Raw genomic sequence first — 23,623 nt, 5'->3', positions numbered from 1 at the left:
GCAAAAGCCCAGATGTTCCACAGTCAAAGAATGGAAGTCCAAAGCACAAAAGAAGAAAAGACTGGAGTGCAATGATCTTGACAAGGCGTTTTATTATGACGAGTCGGATAAAAGTACAAATCCAAAATAAAATAATCTCTACTTAATGAATGACTGACATGTAGTATAATACGGACCCTACACTTCTGAGTGTGCTTCATTTCATTTTAGCGTCCTCACGGACAAGGTTTTATCTATATTTATTTTTATACCATTGAGTGAATACTGACCTGGACCCCTGAAGAAGGCTTTTTGCCGAAACACGGATCGTGTAGGGTCCATATCATGTTACACATCAGTTATTCATGAAGTACAGATTATTTTATTTTGGATTTGGATTTTTATCTGACTCGTCATAATAAACACCTTGTCAAGATCATTGCATTCCACAGTCTTTTCTTCTTTTGTGCTTTGGACTAGTCAATAAGGCAAAACAAAATGATCATGTAGAAAAGTGATGTAATTTGCTTTTGAGATGTTTTATAGAGTTTAAAAAACTAAAAGCGCGGAAACTTGTTGAAGATGTCTTGTAGATAAATGCAAATTACCCTGGATAACTATACAATGAAGTATCCACATATTAATTTGCATTTAAAATTTACAGTCAAAGAATTTACTGTGAACAATTCAGAAAAAAACCCAAATCTCAATTGACAAAACACAAATGTAATTCTTATATTCCGCACTTAAAGAAACCAAGAAAAATTTAATAGGAAGATGGTAACTAAAAGGAAACAATGTAAGAATAAGCAAAGTGATGTTTACCCTCCTCTATTTTATATAAGCCAATTAAAGTGGCTAAGCAGTATTAGGAGTTCCTCCGATCGAAACGTTTTCCTTCAAGAAATTGCAATTGAGATAGTTCAAAAAATATGAAACAAGTATTTTGAAAGGAAACAAAACTTTTACATGGAAACCTCAACTGGAGAGTTGCCCCTGTAGACAAAATAACCTAACACAGACAGAAAAATCTGGAAATATTAAGACATTTGCACATAAAAAGGTAGTATCAAATGATTTATAATAGAAAGTCTCATTGCTTATTTTTCCTGCAAAATTTTCTGTGATCATAGAATATTTCTACATAATTTGAAGCAGAAGCCTAACAGAAAAAGGATCTGAAGTTTCAAGTTTATTTAAAATTTGTTATTCCGCCCATATAATTAAAATGGGTATTACATAACAGTATTTACAAGACTAAGTTTTGTCAGACATACAAGAACAGTAGGAGAGGGGTAAGAATATAATAAAAAATAAGAAACAAATATAATGAGTATGCTTCTTAAAAGGTCAGTGACTTCTTCCAACTCATCAAAAAGATCACCAGGGCGTCTTGAGCAGAGCACATATTGGAGTGCTCTCCGTCGACGGGGCAATTTCTTTTGAATAAATATAACTACTACAGCTATCTAATGCCCAAAAGACGTGGGAAACAGAGGGGATTTCCTCCACTTACCTCTGCTTTCTCCAATATGCGACAGACTGTAATACCATCGTTTACAGTCCAGCCAACCATTTCGGGTGGATCTGCTGCTGAGTCTAGGGGAAGTCTCAGCTTAGACGGCGACTTGTCGCTGAGCCCAAGAGAGCCACGCATGCCCCCAATGCCTGGAGGAACATCGGGAGACCGGTTGCTGTGGGGGAGCTCCCCGAATGTAGCGGGAGAGACGCTGCCGAGACCCGATGTTGACCCGGAAGTGTTCACATCAACGCCGACGTCGATTCCTGTTAGGGAGTCGCAGCGGCTAGGGAGTAGTGAACCCCGAGCAGCAAGTGGTGGAGAGGTTGAGGGAACCCGGGATTCGGTGCCTGGAGGAGTCACTGAGGAAAAAGCTAGTGGCTATTTCCCCCCTCAAGCCACTTGTGAAGCCTCAGGCGGTCACACTTGATTCAATCTGGACTGCTTTGGAGAACCTACATTCGGTATGTGCTAATTTTGTTTCAATTACTTTAAATTCAACTTCTAAGATAAACCTGTTGGAGACATCACTTCAGCAGCAACAATCAGAGATAAAGAATTTAGAGAAAATAACAACAGAGACTAAAAATTTGATGACTAAACAAGTTTCTGATAAAATGCTTTTCCTGAGGAAGATTGAAAATTTGGAGAATCAACATAAAGTTTTAACTTGAGACTTTTAAATTTTCCAATAGCCCAAGTTTATGTCACCTCGGGAAATTTTTAGGAATTTCATGATAACTATATTGAAGATATTAGAATCTGATCTTCCACCACTACAAAAAATTTATTACTTAAAGAAAAATGTAAATAAAGAAGGAGAATCAGTTAGAGGTGAAGACCAGATGGATTTATCTGATATATTACAATCATCTGATATTGAAATAGAGGGTCGGGCTACGTTACTAGTCTCTTTTGTATTTCATCAAGATAAAGAATTGCTGCTGAAATTGTACTTTAAATTGAAACAAGTGTCCTACTTGGGAGGACGAATATATATGTTCCCTGATGTCTCAAAATGGACGCAATCTAGAAGAAAAGAATTTTTAACATACCGAATGAAAGTGATATCATTAGGAGCAGTTTTTCAATTAAGATTTCCTTGTAAATGTGTGGTTTCCCTTCAGGAAACAAAATATGTATTTTTTTGAACCTGCCCAATTAGGCTTTTTTCTAGAAGGCAAGGGTGTCTCTACGCACCCAGATTGAACAGGATTGTATGGCGTTAATTTTGTTTGGAAGGCTGTACTCTGCTCTTTATTTTGGAATTCTTAAATTGGTTTATGTACCCCCTCCCCTGGGGGTTGTTATTCTCTTTCTTTTTTTCTCCTCTACTCATTGTGGACTATGTAAGATGCTATATTTCCTTATGTTATTTGCTTATCAGCATGAACTGATTGTATTGTATTTCAGTATTTCCTTATCATTGTGTGTAATGATAAATTGAAATGATAAATATAAAATAAAAAAAAAATTAAAAAAAAAGATCACCAATAAGGCACAGAACATATGCCAGCTTCTAGGTCTGAGGAATGCAGCCAGGTGAGTCTACACATTCCAATACCTTTCAAAACAAAGACATTGTTCTGGTTCAAAAATTGCTATTCTCAGGATGAGAATTTTAAACATTTTCACCAATTGGATTTGGATGTCATATCGAAAATGCTCCTCTAAGTCTTCCTTTTCTCAACCAGGTGGAGGCTCTGGATGCACCTTCAGGAGACACCGAGATCAATATCTTCAATGCCTTTGTGGATGGACCAGACTTTCTTTGCACCAAAAACATGTGTATGCGCTATTTTTAACAACCACTAATAACTTCCCCTTGATATCTATAGACTGAGCTTACAAGGATTCTGGTCAGGCCCCAGTTATAAAATACCTATAAAAGACATATGAGGAAAAATAGCAGAGGCAAAAATGAATAGACTATTTTGACAGAAAGCTACCTCAACAGGGATAATTAAAGCCTAACGGGGCCTAGTGAACCATGGCACAATGCAGAAAACTGACCAGAATGCTAAAAGGGAAAAGAAGGCACTGGTCCTGCATGAACACTTATGTGATATAAATTAAATAAAGCAGAAATAAAGGCAACAATTGCCAAGTGAAACACATGCAAGCTGAGGGGAAATGTCGACAAATGTGATCATTCTGCTTTGCAGAAGAGACTGGCTTGGTCCCATACAATGGTGGCAGGCAGAAGGCACACAAATGTGCAGTGGGCCACCCTCAAAGGCTTTGATAAGTTGCTAGAGAGTAGTTCCTGTACAGGGCGCCATTGGACGTCATCACCATCAGTGTGGAGATGATATCCTGCTTGTTCTCGGAGAAACAGCAATATCTACAACAAAAAAATACAATAGAAACTAGTATAATGCAAGAGAACCATGACAAATTTGAAACAAACCTTTGTACAAACCACCACTACAGGCATGCCCAGGTTGTGTGTAAGTGTATCTTCACCCAGAGGTAAAATCAAACTGTCAACTGTGTCACATCGCAATAAAGTATTTCTTCTCTGTGGGGAAGCTGGAAAATCCTCTGTTGGTTCTTCATATTGTTGGAAATCTCTAATTACTATGAATAAAAATAAAGATTTTTATTATGAATCCTTATCATGGAAATATTCTCATTACTACCAGTATAATCATTTTGTATTTTGTCATTTTAGAAAATAAGTTGTACTCAAGGGAAAAAAAGGTTTTGCAAATGTAAATGAATTGTTTATTTACAGTACAATCATATGTATTAATGAACTTGATGTCAACAAATATGATAGGGGAGGATGAAATGCTGGAGACGGAATGGAGGCTCATGGTATTAAAGTCCATGTTTTAATCCATTAAAGTCAGTTTTAATCTTTTTATACAAACCAAAAGGACGCCAGACATTTCAATGAAGAATACAAATATTTCCCTCTTAATATTCACATTGAGGTTACCGAAAGCTAGATAAAGCATTTCTTCATTTGCAGGATCAGGTTTCTCCACCTCAGGATATACTATGAGGCCTCTATATGGTAAAATTAGGTTCTTACACCTTGATAATTTTCTTTGTAGTAGAAGGGCAAAAGATTCTACATGATAGGTGAATACCCTCTTTCTGCAAACTCTTGCAGAAGGAAGGATGTCAATCACATCTTTCAGCTCTGCCTCCTTTCCCAATGGACTACACTGCCACCTTCAGTTTGTATTAAAGTAGTCAAATAGCACTATAATGAACCAAAAAAACAAAGGAGGGGAATGGAGAATCTCCCCAACAAATCAAGGTTGTTCTGCTCTGTAAGAAATATGATTTTAAAAACTCTTAAACATGAAATCTCTTAGATGGAACCAACAACCCAGCACAAACATAAATGGAGCTTAAGAGTCATCCCATATCAGAGATTTTTTTACAAATGTTATTTATTCTCAAGCTAGCAAAAGAAAACTTCAGCTCTGGATATCTATCCATAGTCATGTGAAAAAATTAGGACACCCCATGAAATATTCAGTTCTCTCTTAAGAAATGTTCACATATTGATGTCAAATCTTGATTTTATTTATCTCTGGAAAATAAAGTGATGTAATTGCAGGTAAACAACAAAAATTTTCCTCGATTTTCTCATAAAAAAAACCCAAAAAAAGATATCCACAAAAATTGAGGAATAAATTAGGACACCCTATACCCTAATAGCTAGTGTTACACACTTTGGCTGAAATAACTGCGGTGAGATGCTTCTTGTAGTCATCTACCAAGTCTCCGACATTAGTCTGAGGAAAGTTTGGCCCACTCCTCAATGCAGAATTTTTTCAGTTGCGAGATGTTTAAGTGGTTTCTTGCATGCACAGCCCGTTTCAATCACCCCACAGCATCTCAATGGGATTAAGATCAGGGCTTTGACTCGGCCACTCCAGAACTCTCTATTTCTTAGTTTTCAGCCAGTCCTTGGTAGATTTACTGGTATATTTTGGGTCATTGTCATGTTGCAGGGTCCAGTTCCACTTCAGCTTTAATTTTCTTATAGATGGTCTCACATGTTCCTCAAGCACCCTCTGATAAACGGTAGAATTCATAGTGGATTCTGTGATGATGAGCTGGCCAGGCCTTGCTGCAGCAAAGCATCTCCACAATTGGTACAAGGTTCTTTTCTTGGAATGCTGCATGTCCTCTTTCTGGTGTCCAAATAATTCAATTTTAGACTCATCTGTCCATAGAACACTGTTCCAGAAGTCCTGGCATTTGTCTACGTTCCTCATGTAGCCAATATGGAGGAACAATAAAAAATATATATACAGTGGAACCTTAGTTTACGAGCATAATTTGTTCCAGAAGCATGTTTGTAAACCAATTTACTCGTATATCAAAGCGAGTTTCCCCATAAGAAGGGAAATTTGCTTGATTTGTTCCCCCCCCCCCCCGAGGCCACCAGTACTACTCCACACCCCCCACCCAAACACAATCTCTTACCCCGATCTGGCATTGGCACCAGCACCAATGCACAGGACATGCCGGTGCCCGAAGATCCTCCCGCTTGCTTGGGCTGGGCCTTGAGCATGCACAGATGCTCAAGGCCCAGCCCAAGCAAGAGAGAGGCTCTTCAGGTACCGGCATGTCCTGTGCATTGGTGCTGGTGCCAGATCGGGGTAAGAAATTGTGTTTGGGTGATGAGTGGGAAATGCTGGATCACGGCAAGGGGGGGGGGGTTGACGCAAGAAGGGGGGATGCCGGATCGCGGGGGGGGGGGGCTTGCAAATTGAGTCAACGCTTGGTTTGTGAGGCATGATTTGCAGGAATGTTTTGCTCGTCTTGCAAAACACTCGCAAACCGCATTACTCGTAAACCGAGGTTTGAATATATATATATAGCTAAGTACTTTTAGTACATATTTATTTAAATAAGTATAAAGTAAAAACTAAATGCAAACATATAAGTTAATTATCCAATGACAATTTGGAGCGTAAAGCCAAGCACTATGAAAAGTATTTGAGTGCTTGGTGGCCCTGCTGAGGATTGTGAAGATAGACATTTAGGACATTAAGGGCTCCTTTTACTAAGGTGCACTAGCATTTTTAGCGCACGCACAAAATTAGCGTGCGCTAGATGAAAAATTACCACCTGCTTAAAAGGAGGCGGTAGTGGTTAGCGTGGGCTAAAACCATTAGTGTGCCTTTGTAAAAGGAGCCCTAAGTCTATGAGGTGCAATACGAATGTGGGATTACACCCAGTATTCTAAAATTCAGTAGATTTTTTGGATATACATATATCAAAGGATGAGAATAATTTTCAAACATCACTTTTTTGAAAACCAACTGATAGAACTATTTTTTGTACTTGCAGCACCTGGAAGGACACGGAGTCAGAAATCACGAAATCGTAAGTGTGCCATGCGCGCTTAGGGTTTTATTATAGAGGATTATGTAAATAATAGATTCTCTAGATTGTTTTTTTGTTTAGTAATTGCTGTTATCTGTTCTAATGTAAAGCGCTGGTGGACACATCGACCCTGAGTTAGTTAATAGGAAACATGGTCATGTCGGGAGAGGCGGTTCATTAAAATATTAAAGAAAACAAGAAACGAAAAAATAAGTTCATTTAGAATACTGAGAATAAATAACAAATAAGTTCATTTGGAATACTGAGAATAAATATTTATAAAAGTATTATTAAAAAGAAATAAAGTATAAGAAGAAAAAGTTTTTAAAGAAACTAGTGAAGATTCTGGAACTTGGTGGCAACAGGGATGGCTGTGTAACTTCTGAGCTCCTCCCTTGGGCACACTTACTACTTATTATTTCATATTTTATTTCCTCCTAGCAGTTTTAATTGATCCCAGATGGCCTCAGGAAGACAAGACATGTTTAGAGACTTCATTTGCTGCTCAGGGATCAGGTAAACGATCAAAGCCTGACCTTCTAAAGTGCCATTGCCAGGTGACTCCATGGAGATGTTGGAGAATTTGATGGAGGCAACTCATCAAAGTTAGGCTTGGTCCAGGAAGAGCTGACTAACCTGACTCAACAAGTAAAGAACTCCAAAGCGGATCACTGAATGTGAGATTAAAATGGCCCAGTGCCAGTCGGATCATAAAAGTGTCCTTTATCTCAAAGAAACTTGAGGATTTTGAAAACAGGGAGAGGAGAAATAATTTAAGACTTTTGGGACTTCCTGAAGGTAGTGAGGGAAAGGATATTATAAGATTCCTGGAGAACTTTATTCTTAAAGTGCTTTCTACAAAATTTTCTCAGCCTCTGGCATTTGAGAGGGCTCATAGGGTCCCATCAAGAAAGAACAGCAATGCTACTGGCCCCAGGCCCATAATATTTAATTTAATGAGATTTCCACAGGTGTTAGAAATTTTGCAAGTAGCTAAGGAAAAAAGGAGCTTAAACTGGCAGGGATCCAAACTGGATTTTTTCCACGATTTTGCTAAGGTCATAGCTGCAGCTAGAAAACAGTTTTTGGCACTTCGCCCACCACTGAAGCAGTTGAGAGCACTATAAGGGCTACTCTATCCTGCCGAAGATCACTCATGCTAATAAAACTACTTATTATGAAGGCCCGATTAAGCTGTACATCACTTAAAACTCAAATGAAATGTCATAATATCGGGCTGGTTGGATTGATTTTCATTAATTTTATTAATTTGTATTTGACATGAGAGGTGAAAATATGTTATACTTTGGTCTGAAAGTTGATAGGTATTTTTCTTTTTTAAAAAAAAAATATCAGTTTTTATTTAAATTGATAGGAGTTCTTTTTCCCTTAACGGTATAGAACTGAATGATGTTAATACTAATGAGGGATCACCAGAAGGAGGCTTGGAATGCTAGCAGTATGACATCATATAACCTAAGCCCCCTCGGTATAACTTACCACAGTGTTGGGGCCTGTTGAAGGGCTAGACTTGCCTACCAGCAGCTATTTAACTTCCTTATCTTGATCTTCTGCGGCCTGCTGGAACTGCCTCCTATCAGCTGTTTAACTTCCTCATTGTGATCTTGTCCGCAAAGTGGCGGCCCGTTGATCTGTCCGGACCCGGCTCCTATCAGCTGATGATCTGGTCTGCACTGATTGGCTCTGGAGCGTCTTCTGGGGCTCTAGGGACTCCTTCTCTTCTGCCCGGTTTCCGTCCCATTGCGCATGGGCAAAAGATGTATTGAGGCAAGATGCACAAGCGACGTTGTTTGGAAGGGCCAGAATGCTGCTCCGAATATGGGGTGCTCAGTGTGGAGCGACTTAGTTCCTTCTGTGGAATCTGCATACTTTGTTCTGTCCCGTTGTCTGTCATGCTGTGGGAACGGGAGAAGCATCGGTTTACTCGAGAACCTGGTAACAGGGTTTGGTGCTTCTGCCAAAAAATGAGTTTCCGCTTTCAAAGTTGCTCATCTATACACAATTACACCACTAAGAATTTCCTGAGGGATCCCTTTGAGGTGATTTCCTGAAACACATATAGTTTGGCACAGAAGTTGGTTGTCATATATGCAGGGCCGAGGACCAGGAGGAAGTACATCTGCACACTTTCTTCAAATACTTTGCTTTATTTCCTCAAGAATTTTATTTATTGTCAATAAGTCTGTGTTTGTGAGAATTGACTTCAAGAATTAGTCTTGTGTCTGGCTTTTGGCAGGAATATTGTTTGTGAAAGTATGTATGAGTGGAAAGGGATGGTAGTGGTACTTGGATGCATGAATGGACAAAAGGTATAGGGTTAATTAGGGGGGTATGAATGAGAGGTAATAGGTTGAAGGGGTAAGGAAAAATTATGTTCTTACCTGTTAATTTTCTTTCCTTTAGACGCAGCAGATGAATCCAGAGACCAATGGGATAGCACACATCTACCAGCAGGTGGAGATAGAGAAACTGATTAACAGGTGGTCCTAATGGCTGGCACGCCTCCTGCATCTTCAATATTGCTCCTTGCCCAAGCATCCGTAACCATCAATATGCTTAGCATGTAAAAAACTTCTTTCCCATAACAAATGTCAAAAGGTAATAATACAGAATACAGCTATCAATAACAGACTTCAAAAGTTGAAAAAGAAAAAACCGACAGTCAATATCCATAAAAGGGTGGGGCTCTGGATTCATCTACTGCGTCTAAAGGAAAGAAAATTAACAGGTAAGAACATAATTTTTTCTTCCTTAGCAACAGCAGCAGATGAATCCAGAGACCAATGGGATGTAGCAAAGCAATCCTCAATCTGGGTGGGAAGCAAATGCCGCCTCTACAACAACTGAAGCACTAAACGCAGCCTCAGCATGCACCCCCACATCCAACCAGTAATGCCGAGAAAGTATTCTTGGAAGACCAAGTAGCCGTGTGACAAAACTCCTCCAAGGAAATAACCTCTGGACTGAGTCCAAGTAGCCGCCATTGCTCTGGCTGAATTGTCATGAAGTTCTTCCGCCAACCGCTTCCCTGCCATAAAGCAAGCGTAAAGAATGTCCTCCTGGACCCTTTGAGCGATTGAGGCTTTGGACTGCCATACGTTTGTCATGTCCCTTGAAGAATACAAAGAGGTGATCTAAACGACTAAAAGTTGTTAGAAACCTACAGATTGCGGAGAATGCTACGCAGTTTTAAAAAACGCAGTGAAGAAAAGCTCGCCTCCCCATTCCTCCTCCCAGGAAGAAGGAAGGAAAAGTGAGAGCGGCATAAAAGAAAGGATGACACCACCTTAGAAAGAAATTGTGGTACTGTCCAAACTGACACCCCAGAATTTGTAAATCAGAAATAAGAATTCCCACCGTACAAGGCCTGCAATTCAGGAAACTGCTGAGCTGAAGCCATGGCCACAAGAAACACCGTGTTCAACATCACAGCCTTTTAGAGTCTCAAAAGACAAGGTTGAAATGAAGCCTTCTGTAAACTGCAAAGAAGTACCTTAAGACTGTACTCTGGACAGGGCTTCTTAAGAGGTGTACAAATATATTGTAATCCTTTTAGGAACTGAACTACATGAAGCTGAAAAGTAAGCGAAGAGCGAGATACCTAGCCCTTGTAACAAACTAAGATTGTCACTTGAAGCTGAAGGGAATTGAATGCTAAGTCCTTGGCAATAAGTTTGTGCCAAAAAAGAAATATAAAACATAAAACTCTGAAAGGGTGCCAATGTTGAGAAGTACCCAAGAAAGGAAAAGCCTCCAGAAGGAAGCATAAGCCACAGGTGAAAACGTCTGTATCACCTGGAGAAGAGAAGAAATAACCTGCTTCGCCTAACTCTTACACGTCAGCCATGACTTTTCAAAAGCTAGGTCGTAATACCAAAGTAGGACGAATATCCATGTTGATTGGACCCTAGGTGAGTAAATCTGGAGATACCAGGAATCTCAACAGTTCAGCCGTCGAAAGACTCATCAGATCCGCATAGTAAGGATGGCGCAGCCAATCAGGAGATTCTCTAATTACTGTGCCCTGAAAGCGAGCTTGAGATGGCAAATCCATCTAATCATCAGCCTGGGGAAAACACATAAAAAGAGAAACCAGAGGCGAGAAAGAAGCAACGCTGCTACCCCCTCTGACTGCCACTCCCTGCGTCTGCTGAAGAAGCTAGGAAGCTTTGAATTTTGAAACGAGGACACGAGGTCTAGTTCTAGGAGATCTCACCTTTATACAAAGAGCTGGAACGCCTGAGCAAATAGTTCCCAATTTTCAGGATGTAGAAGATTTTACTACTACTACTATTTATTATTTCTAAAGCGCTGAAAGGCATACACAGCGCTGTACATTTTAACATACAACAGACGGTCCATGCTCAGATTTTGTGGTGAGAATCTATCTAAACCCTTTTCCTGTCCTGTAAAATGATGCACTGACAGAAGAGGAAGATGAGATTCCACCCATTGAAGTAGAACCATTACTTTACTCGCCAACTGAGTACATCACATACTTTCTTGGCTGTAGAGAAATACCACTATCATAACACTGTCCTAAAAGGCCTTTATCGTCATTCCAGAAGAATGGTCTGAAACTCCTGAAACGGCAGCCTGACCATGCTTCAGTCTAGAAGAATGAACTAGTACCGATTCCTTGCACTGAGGATTGAAGGCACTGAGCCCCCCAACCCGACAGCCTGGGATGTTTGGCGACTTTGAGCCAGTCCTGCAAAGACCGAGGCATGCCTTTGAAAGTATTAATCTCGCTGAGCCACCAAATTATATTGAGCGATGCTTGAGGAGCCTACTAGATACTACAATTGGAGCCTTGAGATACCGGGAACCACTGAACAAAAGCAACTGCTATAGCGTTCTCATGTGAAAGCAAGCTGAAGTTCCCAGTGAAGTCACCACCATAGATCCTAGAACCCGTACAGAGTCCCATACTCTTGTTCTTGGTGACTGAAGAAGGCAAACCTGAGACTGTAACCTGTCGCCCCAGTCTCTGGGAAGAAACACATTCCTCTCCTATGTGAGCAACATCCCCTGATATTCCAATAATTAGTATAGGAGAAAAGAGCTCTTTGGAAATTTGAAGATTCACATCCAAAGAATTGAAGAAAAGAAGTTCAAATAAAAGAAATCACCCGTTTGTGTCCGACAAATTGACCTAGCTGGAAGACATCCGAATCAAGCAGTCTAAGAAAAAAAGTACCTGAATCTCTTGTTTGCGCCAAAACGCCACTACTACTCTCATTTTCTAAAATGTTCATGGAGCTGTAGCTAGGCCAAATGGCATCTGCCAAAACTGATATTGCTGCTCAATGAGAGCCAAGCAAAGATAGAGCAAATTCGGTGTCCATAGGGAAATTGTAAATATTCTCAGTTTTTCTCCAGAAATGTCTAACTCTGAGAAACTAATTTACCAGAATGAGATCCAGCCCTCTTCTGACCAATTCCCCCATCTTAGGCACTACGAAGTAAATGGAGTAACTTCCCTTAGTTCCAGAAGAACTAAAACTACTGCCATGAGTATCAGTAACACTTTAAAGGGGTCTCGCACGAATGTAACATTTGGAAGCTCAATACATGGTGACTCCAAGAAAGAATCTGAAATGGGAGGAAGATTCAAAGTTGTAAGCATCCTGAAAAATGCCCAAAGCCCCCTGACCTGACATCAGTGTTCTCTCCCCCCCCCCACCCTCACGAGAAAGCATAAAGGAAGAGGAAGTGAAGTCGGGGAACGGCTGGACTAGAGCTGTAAATTCTGGAAGAAGAAAGGAACTTTCCCACAAAAAAATCCAGCTTTGCAATATAAGATGGAATATGTCAGAATTCTGAAAACAGTACTAACTCCATGCAATGTTAGGCAAAAATTTACTGCCTTTAAAGTGAAGATGTACTAGACGGAATCTAGAAGCTGCATTGACCACCCCATGGGAAATAATCTGCACCCTAATTGTTATCAGACAAAGTTCACATCCCTAAAGAGAGCTTCAGGGATGATTCCAACAGCCACATAGCATTTGCTACTCTGTGGGTTTGGGAGAATAGGTAACTTGTCCCTGGTTAGAAGGAGCCACACAGCTCTTCCTGCCAGTTTAAGGGACTGTCTAGAACAGGGGTGCCCAACACGTCGATCACGATCGACAGGTCGCTCGCTCAGGCGACCCCAGTCGATTGCAGAGCGGGTTCCCTTCTCTTTTTCCCCCTCCTGACTGGCCTGCTCCTGAATTCTGCTGCTGCCTCCGCTGCTCAACATTTAAAAAAAAACAAAAAAAACAAAAAACACCGGCTTGGAGAATTTATGCTCCGGAGGCTAACGTGTGCTTGAACCGGCTTCCCTTCTCTTCCCTCTGAAACCGGAAGTTATGTCGGGGGGGGGGGGGGGGGGGGAGAGAAGGGAAGCCGGCACGTACATGTTAGAGCCCAGTTCGTGGGCTAAAGCGGGAGACAGGTCAGTGAAGCTTGCGATTTGCTCTTCTTGCTGCCAGGTCCTGCCTACTTTCTGTTTCCTCAAAGGCAGGACCCGGCAGCATTTCTCCCAATAGGTCGATCTTGGGCCGATCAGCCTTCCTCTCCCCGACGTCAATTCTGCCGTCGGAGAGGAAGTTCTGGCCAGTGGAACTTCCTCTCCAACACCAGAATTGACGTCGGGGAGAGGAATGCTGGTGGGCCTGAAGCAGGGAGAGCTTGGCCGGCGGCCTGTTATCTGATAGCAGTGGCAGTGGCTTGGGGGAGGGCAGGGAGGGAGAAAGAGGGCAGGCAGGGAGACAGAAGGAAAGAAAAGAAACAGAAAAAAAGAAAGGGGGCATGAAGAGAGAAAGAAAGAGAGGGCATCCGCATCTGGAATACTGCGTTCAGTATTGGTCACCACACCTCAAGAAGGACATGGCGGTACTTGAGAGAGTCCAAAGGAGAGCAACGAGAATGGTAAGAGGGCTGGAACACTGCTCATACGCCGAGAGGCTGGAAAGGCTGGGGCTCTTCTCTCTGGAGAAAAGGAGGCTCAGGGGAGATATGATAGAGACCTTCAAGATCATGAGGGGCATAGAGAGGGTGGATAGGGACAGATTCTTCAGACTAAAGGGGACAGCAAATACAAGGGGGCATTCTGAGAAACTGAAGGGAGATAGGTTCAAAACAAATGCAAGGAAGTTTTTTTTCACCCAGAGGGTCGTGGACACTTGGAATGCACTACCAGAGGAAGTGATCAAGCAGAGTACGGTCCAAGGATTCAAACAGGGATTGGACAGATTCCTGACGGATAAAGGGATCGTGGGATACTGAGGGAGGAGCTGGGATGTAACACAAGTATAGAATGTTAACCAGGTAATGAGTATAAACCAACCAGGTCGTGCATGTGCAAGACTGGAGGGCTAGGACTTCGATAGGAAGGCAAGACTTAAACGAGATACCAAGGTGGCAAGGGAGCCCCTTCTAGTGATTCAGACAGGTCGTGACCTGTTTGGGCCGCCGCGGGAGCGGACTGCTGGGCAGGATGGACCTATGGTCTGACCGGCAGAGGCACTGCTTATGTTCTTATGTTCTTATGAATCAATTCTATAGTGCTACCAGACACACACAGCACTGCACAGAGGCACAAAGAAGAAGAAAACCTCAAACTTCCATAGACTCACTCTTCAGGGACACCGAAAGAGACAAGAAGATACCAGTATGAAACACAGGGTACTCTCATGCTGCTGACAATCAGTGTGCAGCAATTTGCCTTTCGCCAATCAATAACAGCAAAAAAACAAGATTGGGCAGCTGAGCACAGGGCAGAATCTCTTTCTTAAGACTGTGAGGCATAACAGTACAGTCGCAATTAAAGTAGTTAAGTCTTTTTAAGCAGCGAGAGTGAGGAAACACACACACAAGGTATATCACTGCAACATTGGCAAAAGCTGTTGAAACACTCCTGACGCGTAGCACCCCAAAAACAGGGAAGCCGCAGAATAATGACCTAAGTCAGCTGCAAAATAAACTCCGTGAACGCTGCGGAGCTCCTGCCAGAAACTCAAGTGCGTGCCTGTTTAATGGCGAAATGAGCTGGCTCTATCAAAAATGCATTAAAAACCTACCCACAGCCAATCATTAAAATATTTTTCACACTGTCATGGTATAAAATGCTTAAAATGAACATTGGAGAGAAATAAATGAATGCTGCTTCGTTCTCAACTTAGGAAAATAAGCGCACGCCTCTTGCGCTCAGTCAGAAACCGGCTTTGTGAAGAACACACTCAGAGCCGTCCAAATATTTACCTCCATCCGGCCGCGGGAACTGCCAAGCAGAGTCCGCCTTGGGGAGAAATCCCACTACCGCTGCTGCCAGAGTATGAAACAAGCGCGCGCACACAACATGCAGGAAGGCACTAGTTCCGTCAATGGAGCTCTATCCATACACCCGAAGCCCTTTACTGAATAAACTTCATACAAATGTAAATTTGCTTGTCAGTCACTAAACCATTTCCACAACTCTACAAAATATAGTGTTTGATAAAAAAACATATTCCTTCTGTAGGCTCACACCGAACCCGCAACTCCACCACAACCAGAAACAAGAAAAGAAGTTCAAATAAAACATACTCACAACTTTGTTGATAGTGCTGGGAGATGCCGGTTGCTCAGCACTATGAGGGCAGAATTGTTTAATAGTCACTTTGGCCTCTTTTTTTTTTTTTTTTTAACAGTGAAGGGAAAGAAGAAAAATTGAGACCCAGTCAGACCCTCTATCATTGAAGGGAGGGTGAGGCAGGGACCTGGGGGGGCCCAGGTGTATCCCCTAAAGCTGGCACCATTCAGCCGGACACCCCTGTCTCACTGAAGAGAAACCTCAACAGGAGAAAATAATTTTCCAGTCACAGCCAGAATCCAGGAGCTAGTTGAATAGCGACCATCACCTGCTGGGAGATTGGATTAATCTGCTGCTGTTGCTAAGGAAGGGTGTGTTGGTTATGGCATGATTGAGGAATATAAAAATATATAAGGGAACAAGGAGTAGAGAAGGGAAAATGAACAAACTTTGAAAATAATATTTGTTATAGTTGTACTATTAATTTTAGTATTTAAAGATTTATAAATATAAAGGAAAAAGAAGAGAGAGAAAATTCTAGTAGCTTTATTCTAATGTATTTACATAAAACTGACAGAATTTAATTATTTATTTATTTATTTACATATTTTTAAGAATGCATGGACCTGTCAGTACCTTTAATTCATACTAAGGTTCTACTTTTATTTAATTGATAAGTTTTGACTTACTAACTAGGGTTGATATGGGGGTTGCTGATGAATCTCCTTTTTCACAGGGGCACTTTGTTACTTTACACAATTATTTACTTAATAAATTAATGAAATATACACTGAATATGATCATACTTTAATTTTAATGTTACAATGGAGTATTGTTTCATAAATCATTTTATTTCATTGCTAATGGTAATATCTGATTTACATTGTATACTGCTCAGCTGTATATTAATTGATTAATAGCATTTTTAGTTCAATGTGATAGATAATTACAATTTATATAATTTTATTCATTAAATGGGGGGAGATTATTTGAGGTAGTTTTACCGTGTCTGGGGGGTCGGTGGTTGCTAGTCGTTATGGGTGCACCCAAGTTTATGAGATACTTACTGGGTTGGGGTTTGGGTGGGAGAAGAGGAGATTTCGTTTGGGTTCCTGGATGTGGGGGAAATATTGTATTTTTATATGTTCAAAGGGAAATTAAGAATATTTAGTGTATGTCATAATCACTTAAAATGGCTTTAAAAATATTTTCATTGAATGTTAATGGACTTAACCATCTTATTAAAAGGAAAAAAAAAATTTTAACACAGGAGGCAGATGTTTGTCTTTTACAAGAAATGCACTTATCACACATTGAGCTGATAAGTTGGTTGGGGGGGGGGGGGGTGTCAAGTATCGTTTTTGTGCTCCTGCGGTGGCAAAAAAGGCTGGTGTGGCTATCTTGGTCAACAAAAGATGTTCTGCTGTATTTAGTAATGTCCAAGCTGATTCTATGGGCAGATGGCTTCATGTAGATTTGATTTCAGGAAAAGATACCCTGACATTATTTAATATATATGCTCCTAATTCAAATCAGGCCGAGTTCTTTAAAAAACTCCAGCAAATAATTCTGTCACTGGCTACACCTAATTTAATTGTACCTGAAGATTTCAAAACTGTCATGGATCCATTATTAGATAACCAGCCTAGTAATTAGATGAAATCACTACGGGCTCTTTTTACGAAGATGCGCTAGGGTTTTTAGCGCGCACACAAAATTACCGCTCGCTATAGCGTGCGGTAGCCGAAAATCTACCACCTCCTAAAAGGAGGCGGTAGTGACTAGCATGTTCGGGAATTTAACGCGCTCTATTGCGCACGTTAAGGCCCTAGCGCACCTTTGTAGACCAGGGATCTCAAAGTCCCTCCTTGAGGGCCACAATTCAGTCAGGTTTTCAGGATTTCCCCAATGAATATGCATTGAAAGCAGTGCATGCACATAGATCTTATGCATATTCATTGGGGAAATCCTGAAAACCCGACTGGAAAGGAGGGACATTGAGACCCCTGGTCTAGATCAGTGGTTCCCAACCCTGTCCTGGAGGACCACCAGGCCAATCGGGTTTTCAGGCTAGCCCTAATGACTATGCATGGAGCAGATTTGCATGCCTCTCACTTCCATTATATGCAAATCTCTCTCATGCATATTCATTAGGGCTAGCCTGAAAACCTGATTGGCCTAGTGGTCCTCCAGGACAGGGTTGGGAACAACTGGTCTAGAAAATCTTGGGCAAGCCTATGGATTGAAGGGTATATGGCGGATTCTTCATTTTAATACTCGTGAATTTTCTTTCTGCTCACATGTTCATAAATCATTTTCAAGAATTGATTATATTTTTGTCTCAGATCATTTAATTCAACAGGTTCTAAAAGCCAGCATATCAACAGCGATTCACATGCTGCCTACTGCTAACCTTGCAAGCTCCCCCCCTTTGCTGCAGAACATAAGAATTGCCACTGCTGGGCCAGACCAGCGGTCCATCCTGCCCAGCAGTCCGCTCATGCAGCAGCCCCAAGGTCAAGACCAGTGCTCCAAATGAGTCCAGTCTCACCAGTTTAGTATGAACTTGTCCAACTTTGTCTGGAAACCCTGGAGGGTGTCTTCCCCTATAACAGACTCCAGAAGAGCGTTCCAGTTTTCTACCATTCTCTGGGTGAAGAACTTCCTTACGTTTGTGCGGAATCTATCCCCTTTCAACTTTAGAGAGTGCCCTCTCGTTCTCCCTACCTTGGAGAGGGTGAACAGTCTGACTTTCTCTACTAATTCTATTCCCTTTAGTATTTTGAATGTTTCGATCATGTCCCTTCGCATCTCCTCTTCTCAAGGGAGAAGAGGCCCAGTTTCTCTAATCTCTCGCTGTATGGCAACTCCTCCATCCCCTTAACCATTTTAGTCGCTCTTCTCTGGACCCTTTCGAGTGGTACCATGTCCTTCTTCATGTACAGCGACCAGTGCTGGACGCAGTATTCCAGGTGGGGGCGTACAATGGCCCGGTACAGCGGCATGATAACCTTCTCCGATCTGCTCGTGATCCCCTTCTTAATCATTCCTAGCATTCTGTTCGCAGCAGGCAGCATGTAGGAATTGATGCTGATATTGCTGAAATTATGTACAGGAAAAGTGAATTCTGTGCAATTCTGCACTGTGCAGTCACACAGAATTCTGCCAGGAGTAAGATATGTATCCAATACATTAAAATTGAAATTTCAGTTTAACATGTACTCACTTTGCTGTTCCATTTCTTTAACTTCTTCTGGAGAAATTTTCAGTCTGTCTATATGCTCTCTAACAACACATGCCCATCTCTGTAAAGATTCCACTGCTGTCCAGGGTCGAGACATGTCTATAACTAGCATAATCAGTGTGTCCTTTACAGTACTGGTATTCACAGCAAATTTAAGGAGACCTTTGTGATACAGGTCTCCATCCAAGATCCACACATTGCATCTGGTTTGATCTGTACAAAAATCAGAATGTTAAAAGTATAATTTAAAAAAGATAGTCCAATATCTTCAGATTTTTCAGCAGTTATTGAAAGGCAAAGAAATTAGAAAAAGTGGCTGTGTAACTTCATACTGGGGCTAAGAAAACTTTAAAAACTACTCAACTGTTACCTTAAATTATATGTGAATTTATGCAAGTATTTGTAAAAATAAGTGCCAACAACTTCATTGATTTTAACAAAAGTTCTTTGTACAATCTGAAAGGTTTTTATAAAAATTGAACACATTGTTTCTCCCATGTAACATCACAAGTGTTCATTGTTCCAATCCAGGAGATATATCCAATATGTACTGCAATGGAGAACTTGCAAAGGACTTTGGCCTGAATGCACTACACTCCTCCCTCAATATTTTCGAGAGTTAGGGGCAGAGCCAGCCCACGAATATTGAAAATTTGTGAATAACTTTTGGGCCGACTCTGACCCACCCCGCCTCCCTCCCACCTTCCCAGACCTTACCTGGTGGTCTAGCACAGTGTTCTTCAACCTTTCAACACATATGGACAGGTGGAAATAAAATAATTATTTTGTGGACCGGCACCGGTCTGCTGACTTGCAGTTGAAGAACACTGGGCTAAGGGCTAGATTAACTAAAGTCCACAAATCTATCCGATTCGTGTCCTATCCGTTTCCGAGTCATTCTGGCTGATCGATTCAGTAAAGCTTGTCCATGCAAATGATCAAATCGTAAACACGCCCCCATTCACGCACACGTCTCGCTGTAACATCGATCAACGCGCTTACGCACTGTATCCTTGTTGGTTTTGAAGCACATAACGCATGCGATAGCTCTTTAGGACTTCACTGCGTAGAAATGGGGCGGGGTTTAATCATGGACGTCATTGGCGGGCTTCGAATGCACCTACTGCAAAGCATTGTTGTCGTAAAAAAGGCAATATAAGAAGTATTTCTTACCAACCGTTATTTTTTCAGAAGTACTGTTGCAGCTGTGACCGTAGCTTTTTGAAAAATTTATTAGAGATGCTTAAGGAGAAATAGCATCGGAGGTTTGTGAGTGAGCTGTGGAATTCTTCGAGTTCGTCCTTTTTTTACAGATCGATCTCGAAGTTTATTGCGCGCTTCCAAACATCTTAACATTTCTCTCAGGAAAAGAACTGTTAAGTTGCTAGAAGGCACAACAGTTAACAGCAGTTGAATGCGCTAGGATTATATGGTGTTAGATACAGCCTATGAATCCCAAAAGGCTGTGCGGCTCTTTCTGCCGTGAAGCATGAAGCAACCAAAGGCGACCCCGCAACGTCAGATGCACGCAACAATGTAGCATGAAGGAAGGGCGGGGAGGGGTAGCTGTCCCTTAAAAGTTATTCTAGATTTTTTAAATTTATTTTTTTAAATTTGGTATTGATATATGAAATGTACAATGCACAAGGAGAGCACGGGGTTAATCTGAGATTTTCTCACCATACGCATTACAAATCCAAGATTGACTCCTGCGCTCGCTATGCACATTCAAAAAAAAAAAATCAAAAATATTTAACGCTTATGTATGTGAAAATTTACATATAAAGTTTAGATATATTTTGGATTTTTTACGGGGTAGATATATATTTTTAATGGGGCTCTTAACATGCACACGGCAGTTGCTAGGCAGGAATAGTCGACGAGGATGTAAAAGCAACTAGTCCTCAGCAGTCAAAACTTTTTGGAATGGAAAGGCCAGTTGGTTTAGACGAAATGGTTTCATGAATCGATGCCTTAAGAAATTTATATGCCTTTTTACTCATTTGCAGCACTTTAAACAGGTTGCTTTGCAGCCTTCTCCCGACTGCTCTTGACTATGTCATGGATGAAGGTTTGGACACATCTCTTTTAAGTCAATTAAATTTGCCTCCATGCTTCAATCATTATATTTCTTGTTACACAGAGATACCTAGACGCCAATTCTTTCAAACAAGGTTAACTTAGTCTCTTCCACATTATGTTGGTCCTGCAACATTCATAATGGATCTTTAGAACACATGCTACTTCATTGCCCGCTTCTTCAAAACTACTGGAATAGTTTTGAACACTATATGCAGCGTCCTCTTCATCAACATAAAACATGAGCACTCTCTTTAAATTATGATGAAATCAAGCTTTTTTGTATCATGTCTGTTTTGGATGGCAAGAACATACTCTACAACTGGAAAAACCTTTCAAATATGGAATACAACACTGCCATAAGTTCTGGAACTACTGAACTTTTTCAATGCCGACTCAACGAGAAGGGACCGATGTTGAAGTTGTTGTCTGTCAAACCCTGAACAAGATTGGACCCTACTGTAGAGTATCAAGTTTTCTAGGAGCTACCAGAACTAACACTGGACAACAAATTTTTCCAAAGGTTTTGCTTCCTTAAAACAAACTAGTGATTATGATAAGACCCCTTCAAAATAAACACAAATATTCAAGTGCTAATCGGTTAGCGCACCTTAGTAAAAGAGAGAGTAAGTTATAGAAGGAAAAATTATGTTCTTACCTGTTAATTTTCTTTCCTTTAGATGTAGCAGATGAATCCAGAGACTAGCGAGATAGCACACATCTACCAGCAGCTGGAGATAGAGAACTGATTAACAGGTGCACCTTTTGGATGGAATGTTCCCTGTATGTTCAGTATTGCTCCTTGCCCAAGCATCCAGAACCAGGCACAGCTGCAGCATGAAAAAAAACTTCTTTCCCATAACAAAATGCAAATTGAATACCACAGAATACAACTACCAACTATAACCTAACTGTTGAAATTCCTGAAACGGAAACTGACAGCAAATATCCAGAAAGGGTGGGGCTCTGGATTCATCTGCTGCATCTAAAGGAAAGAAATTTAACAGTTAAGAACATACCATATATTTCGCTCCATAAGACGCACCCGACTATAAGTCGCACCCTAGATTTAGAGGAGGAAAACAAGAAAAAAAAATTATGAACCAAATTCTCCCTGCCAGGCTCTGTACCCTGGCCCCTCTCCCTGCCAGCCTCTGTACCATGTTCCCCCTCTGGTGGTCTAGTGGTAGGCTGGGACAGGGTACAGAGCAGGCAGGCAGACCTAGTGGGTGGCAGGCAGGCAGGCAGGCCGGCCTAGAGGGTGGGTGGCAGGCAGGCTGGCCTAGTGGGTGGGTGGCAGGCAGGCAGGCCGGCTTAGTGGGTGGGTGGCAGGCAGGCCCCACACCCACCAGTACCTTAAATCATCCCCCATACCCTCACATTCCCCCCAGTACCTTAAATCACCCCCATGTACCTCCCAGTACCTTTTTTAATCACCCCCCGCAACTTTAACCATACCCCCTCGGTACCTTTTCAAATTCCTCCCTCCTTAGATGGCTCTCATCTTTCCTAGCCAGCAGGTGCACAGGTAAGAAGTGCAGAGATCAGGAGTAAATCCTCCACACTCCCGCCTGGGCCCGCGCCAATCTCCGAATGGCTGTAGACAGATCTCACAAGTCCTGCGAGAGCTGACTTAAGCCATTCGGAGATCGGCGTGGGCCCAGGCAGGAGCGCGGAGGACTTGCTCCTGATCTCTGTGCTTCTGGCCTGTGGCGCCACTGGCTGGGAAATTCACTGGACCACCAGGTGTGATGACAGCAAGCAGGTGGGCAGGTTTTAAAGATGCAGCAGTGGTGGGGGGGGGGGTTTGTTTTGTTTTTTAAATATGCGGCGGGGGGTTAAAAATATGCGGTGGCGGCGGGGAGGTTTAAAAGATGCAGCAGGGGTTATAAAGATGCAACTGCGGCAGCAGACAAATTCGTATCTTTGCTTCATAAGACGCACTTACATTTCCACCCCCTTTTTGGGTGTGGAAAAAGTGTATCTTATGGAGCAAAAAATATGGTAATTTTTCCTTACTTAGCAACAGCAGCAGATGAATCCAGAGACTAGTGGGATGTAGCAAGGCAATCCTCAATCTGGGTGGGAAGCAAACACCTCCACATCCAACCAATGCTTAGATAAGGTATTTGTGGAAGACCAAATAGCTGCACGACAAATGTCCTCCAAGGAAAAACCCCTGGACTCAGCCCATGAAGTAGCCATCGCTCTGATTGAATGGGCATGAAGATCTTGTGGCAATCGCCTCCCTGACATCAAGTAAGTGGAAGTAACCGCCTCCCTGACACAACAGGCAATGGAAGCTTTGGACACCGCCATAGCCTTGTTGCATCCCACAAGTAAGACAAAGAGGTGATCCGAAGGTCTAAAATCGTTATTAACCTGCAAATCCTACGCACATCGAGCAAACACAGGGAAGAGACACGCGCCCCCCCAGTCCTCTTGACATGAAAGGAAGATACCACCTAAGGAAGAAATGATGGAATGGTCTGAACTGATACCCCAGAATCCATAATTTGCAAAAAAAGATACCTGCATGACAATGCCTGCAACTCAGAAGCCATGGCCACCAGAAACACCGTTTTCACCATTACCACCTTAAGAGTCGCATTAGACAAAGGTTCAAACAGAGCCTTCTGTAACACCCCAAGCACCAACTTAAAACTCCAGTCAGGACAGGGCTTTTTAATAGGTGACAAATATGTTGAACTCCTTTCAAAACCGAATATCAGACTGAGAAGCAAAGGAAATGAGAGAGACCTGGTCCCTGTAACAAGAAATGGCCGTCACTTGCACTTTTATTGAATTATACGCCAAGCCCTTGGCCACTCCATCCTGTAAAAAGGAAAGAATGTGAGAAAGA

The 23,623-nt window shown here is 41.7% G+C and overlaps 1 protein-coding gene across 2 annotated transcripts in view; it reads right to left on the bottom strand.

Annotated features, from left to right (window-relative positions):
- DYNC1LI1 (dynein cytoplasmic 1 light intermediate chain 1) overlaps positions 1 to 23,623 on the bottom strand; it is a 141,705-nt gene that overhangs the window by 99,698 nt on the left and 18,384 nt on the right. For both annotated transcript variants that reach the window (XM_033930100.1, XM_033930101.1), the window contains 2 exons: positions 18,664 to 18,894; positions 3,909 to 4,078 (listed from right to left, as the gene is read on the bottom strand). In XM_033930100.1, the coding sequence (XP_033785991.1) occupies positions 3,909 to 4,078; positions 18,664 to 18,894 (401 nt within the window). The remainder of the gene's footprint in view (positions 1 to 3,908; positions 4,079 to 18,663; positions 18,895 to 23,623) is intronic.

Source organism: Geotrypetes seraphini, chromosome 2 (genome assembly GCF_902459505.1).
Source record: "Geotrypetes seraphini chromosome 2, aGeoSer1.1, whole genome shotgun sequence".
In the NCBI taxonomy this organism is placed as follows: domain Eukaryota; kingdom Metazoa; phylum Chordata; class Amphibia; order Gymnophiona; family Dermophiidae; genus Geotrypetes; species Geotrypetes seraphini.
This window is presented reverse-complemented; position numbering and strand designations above follow the sequence as displayed.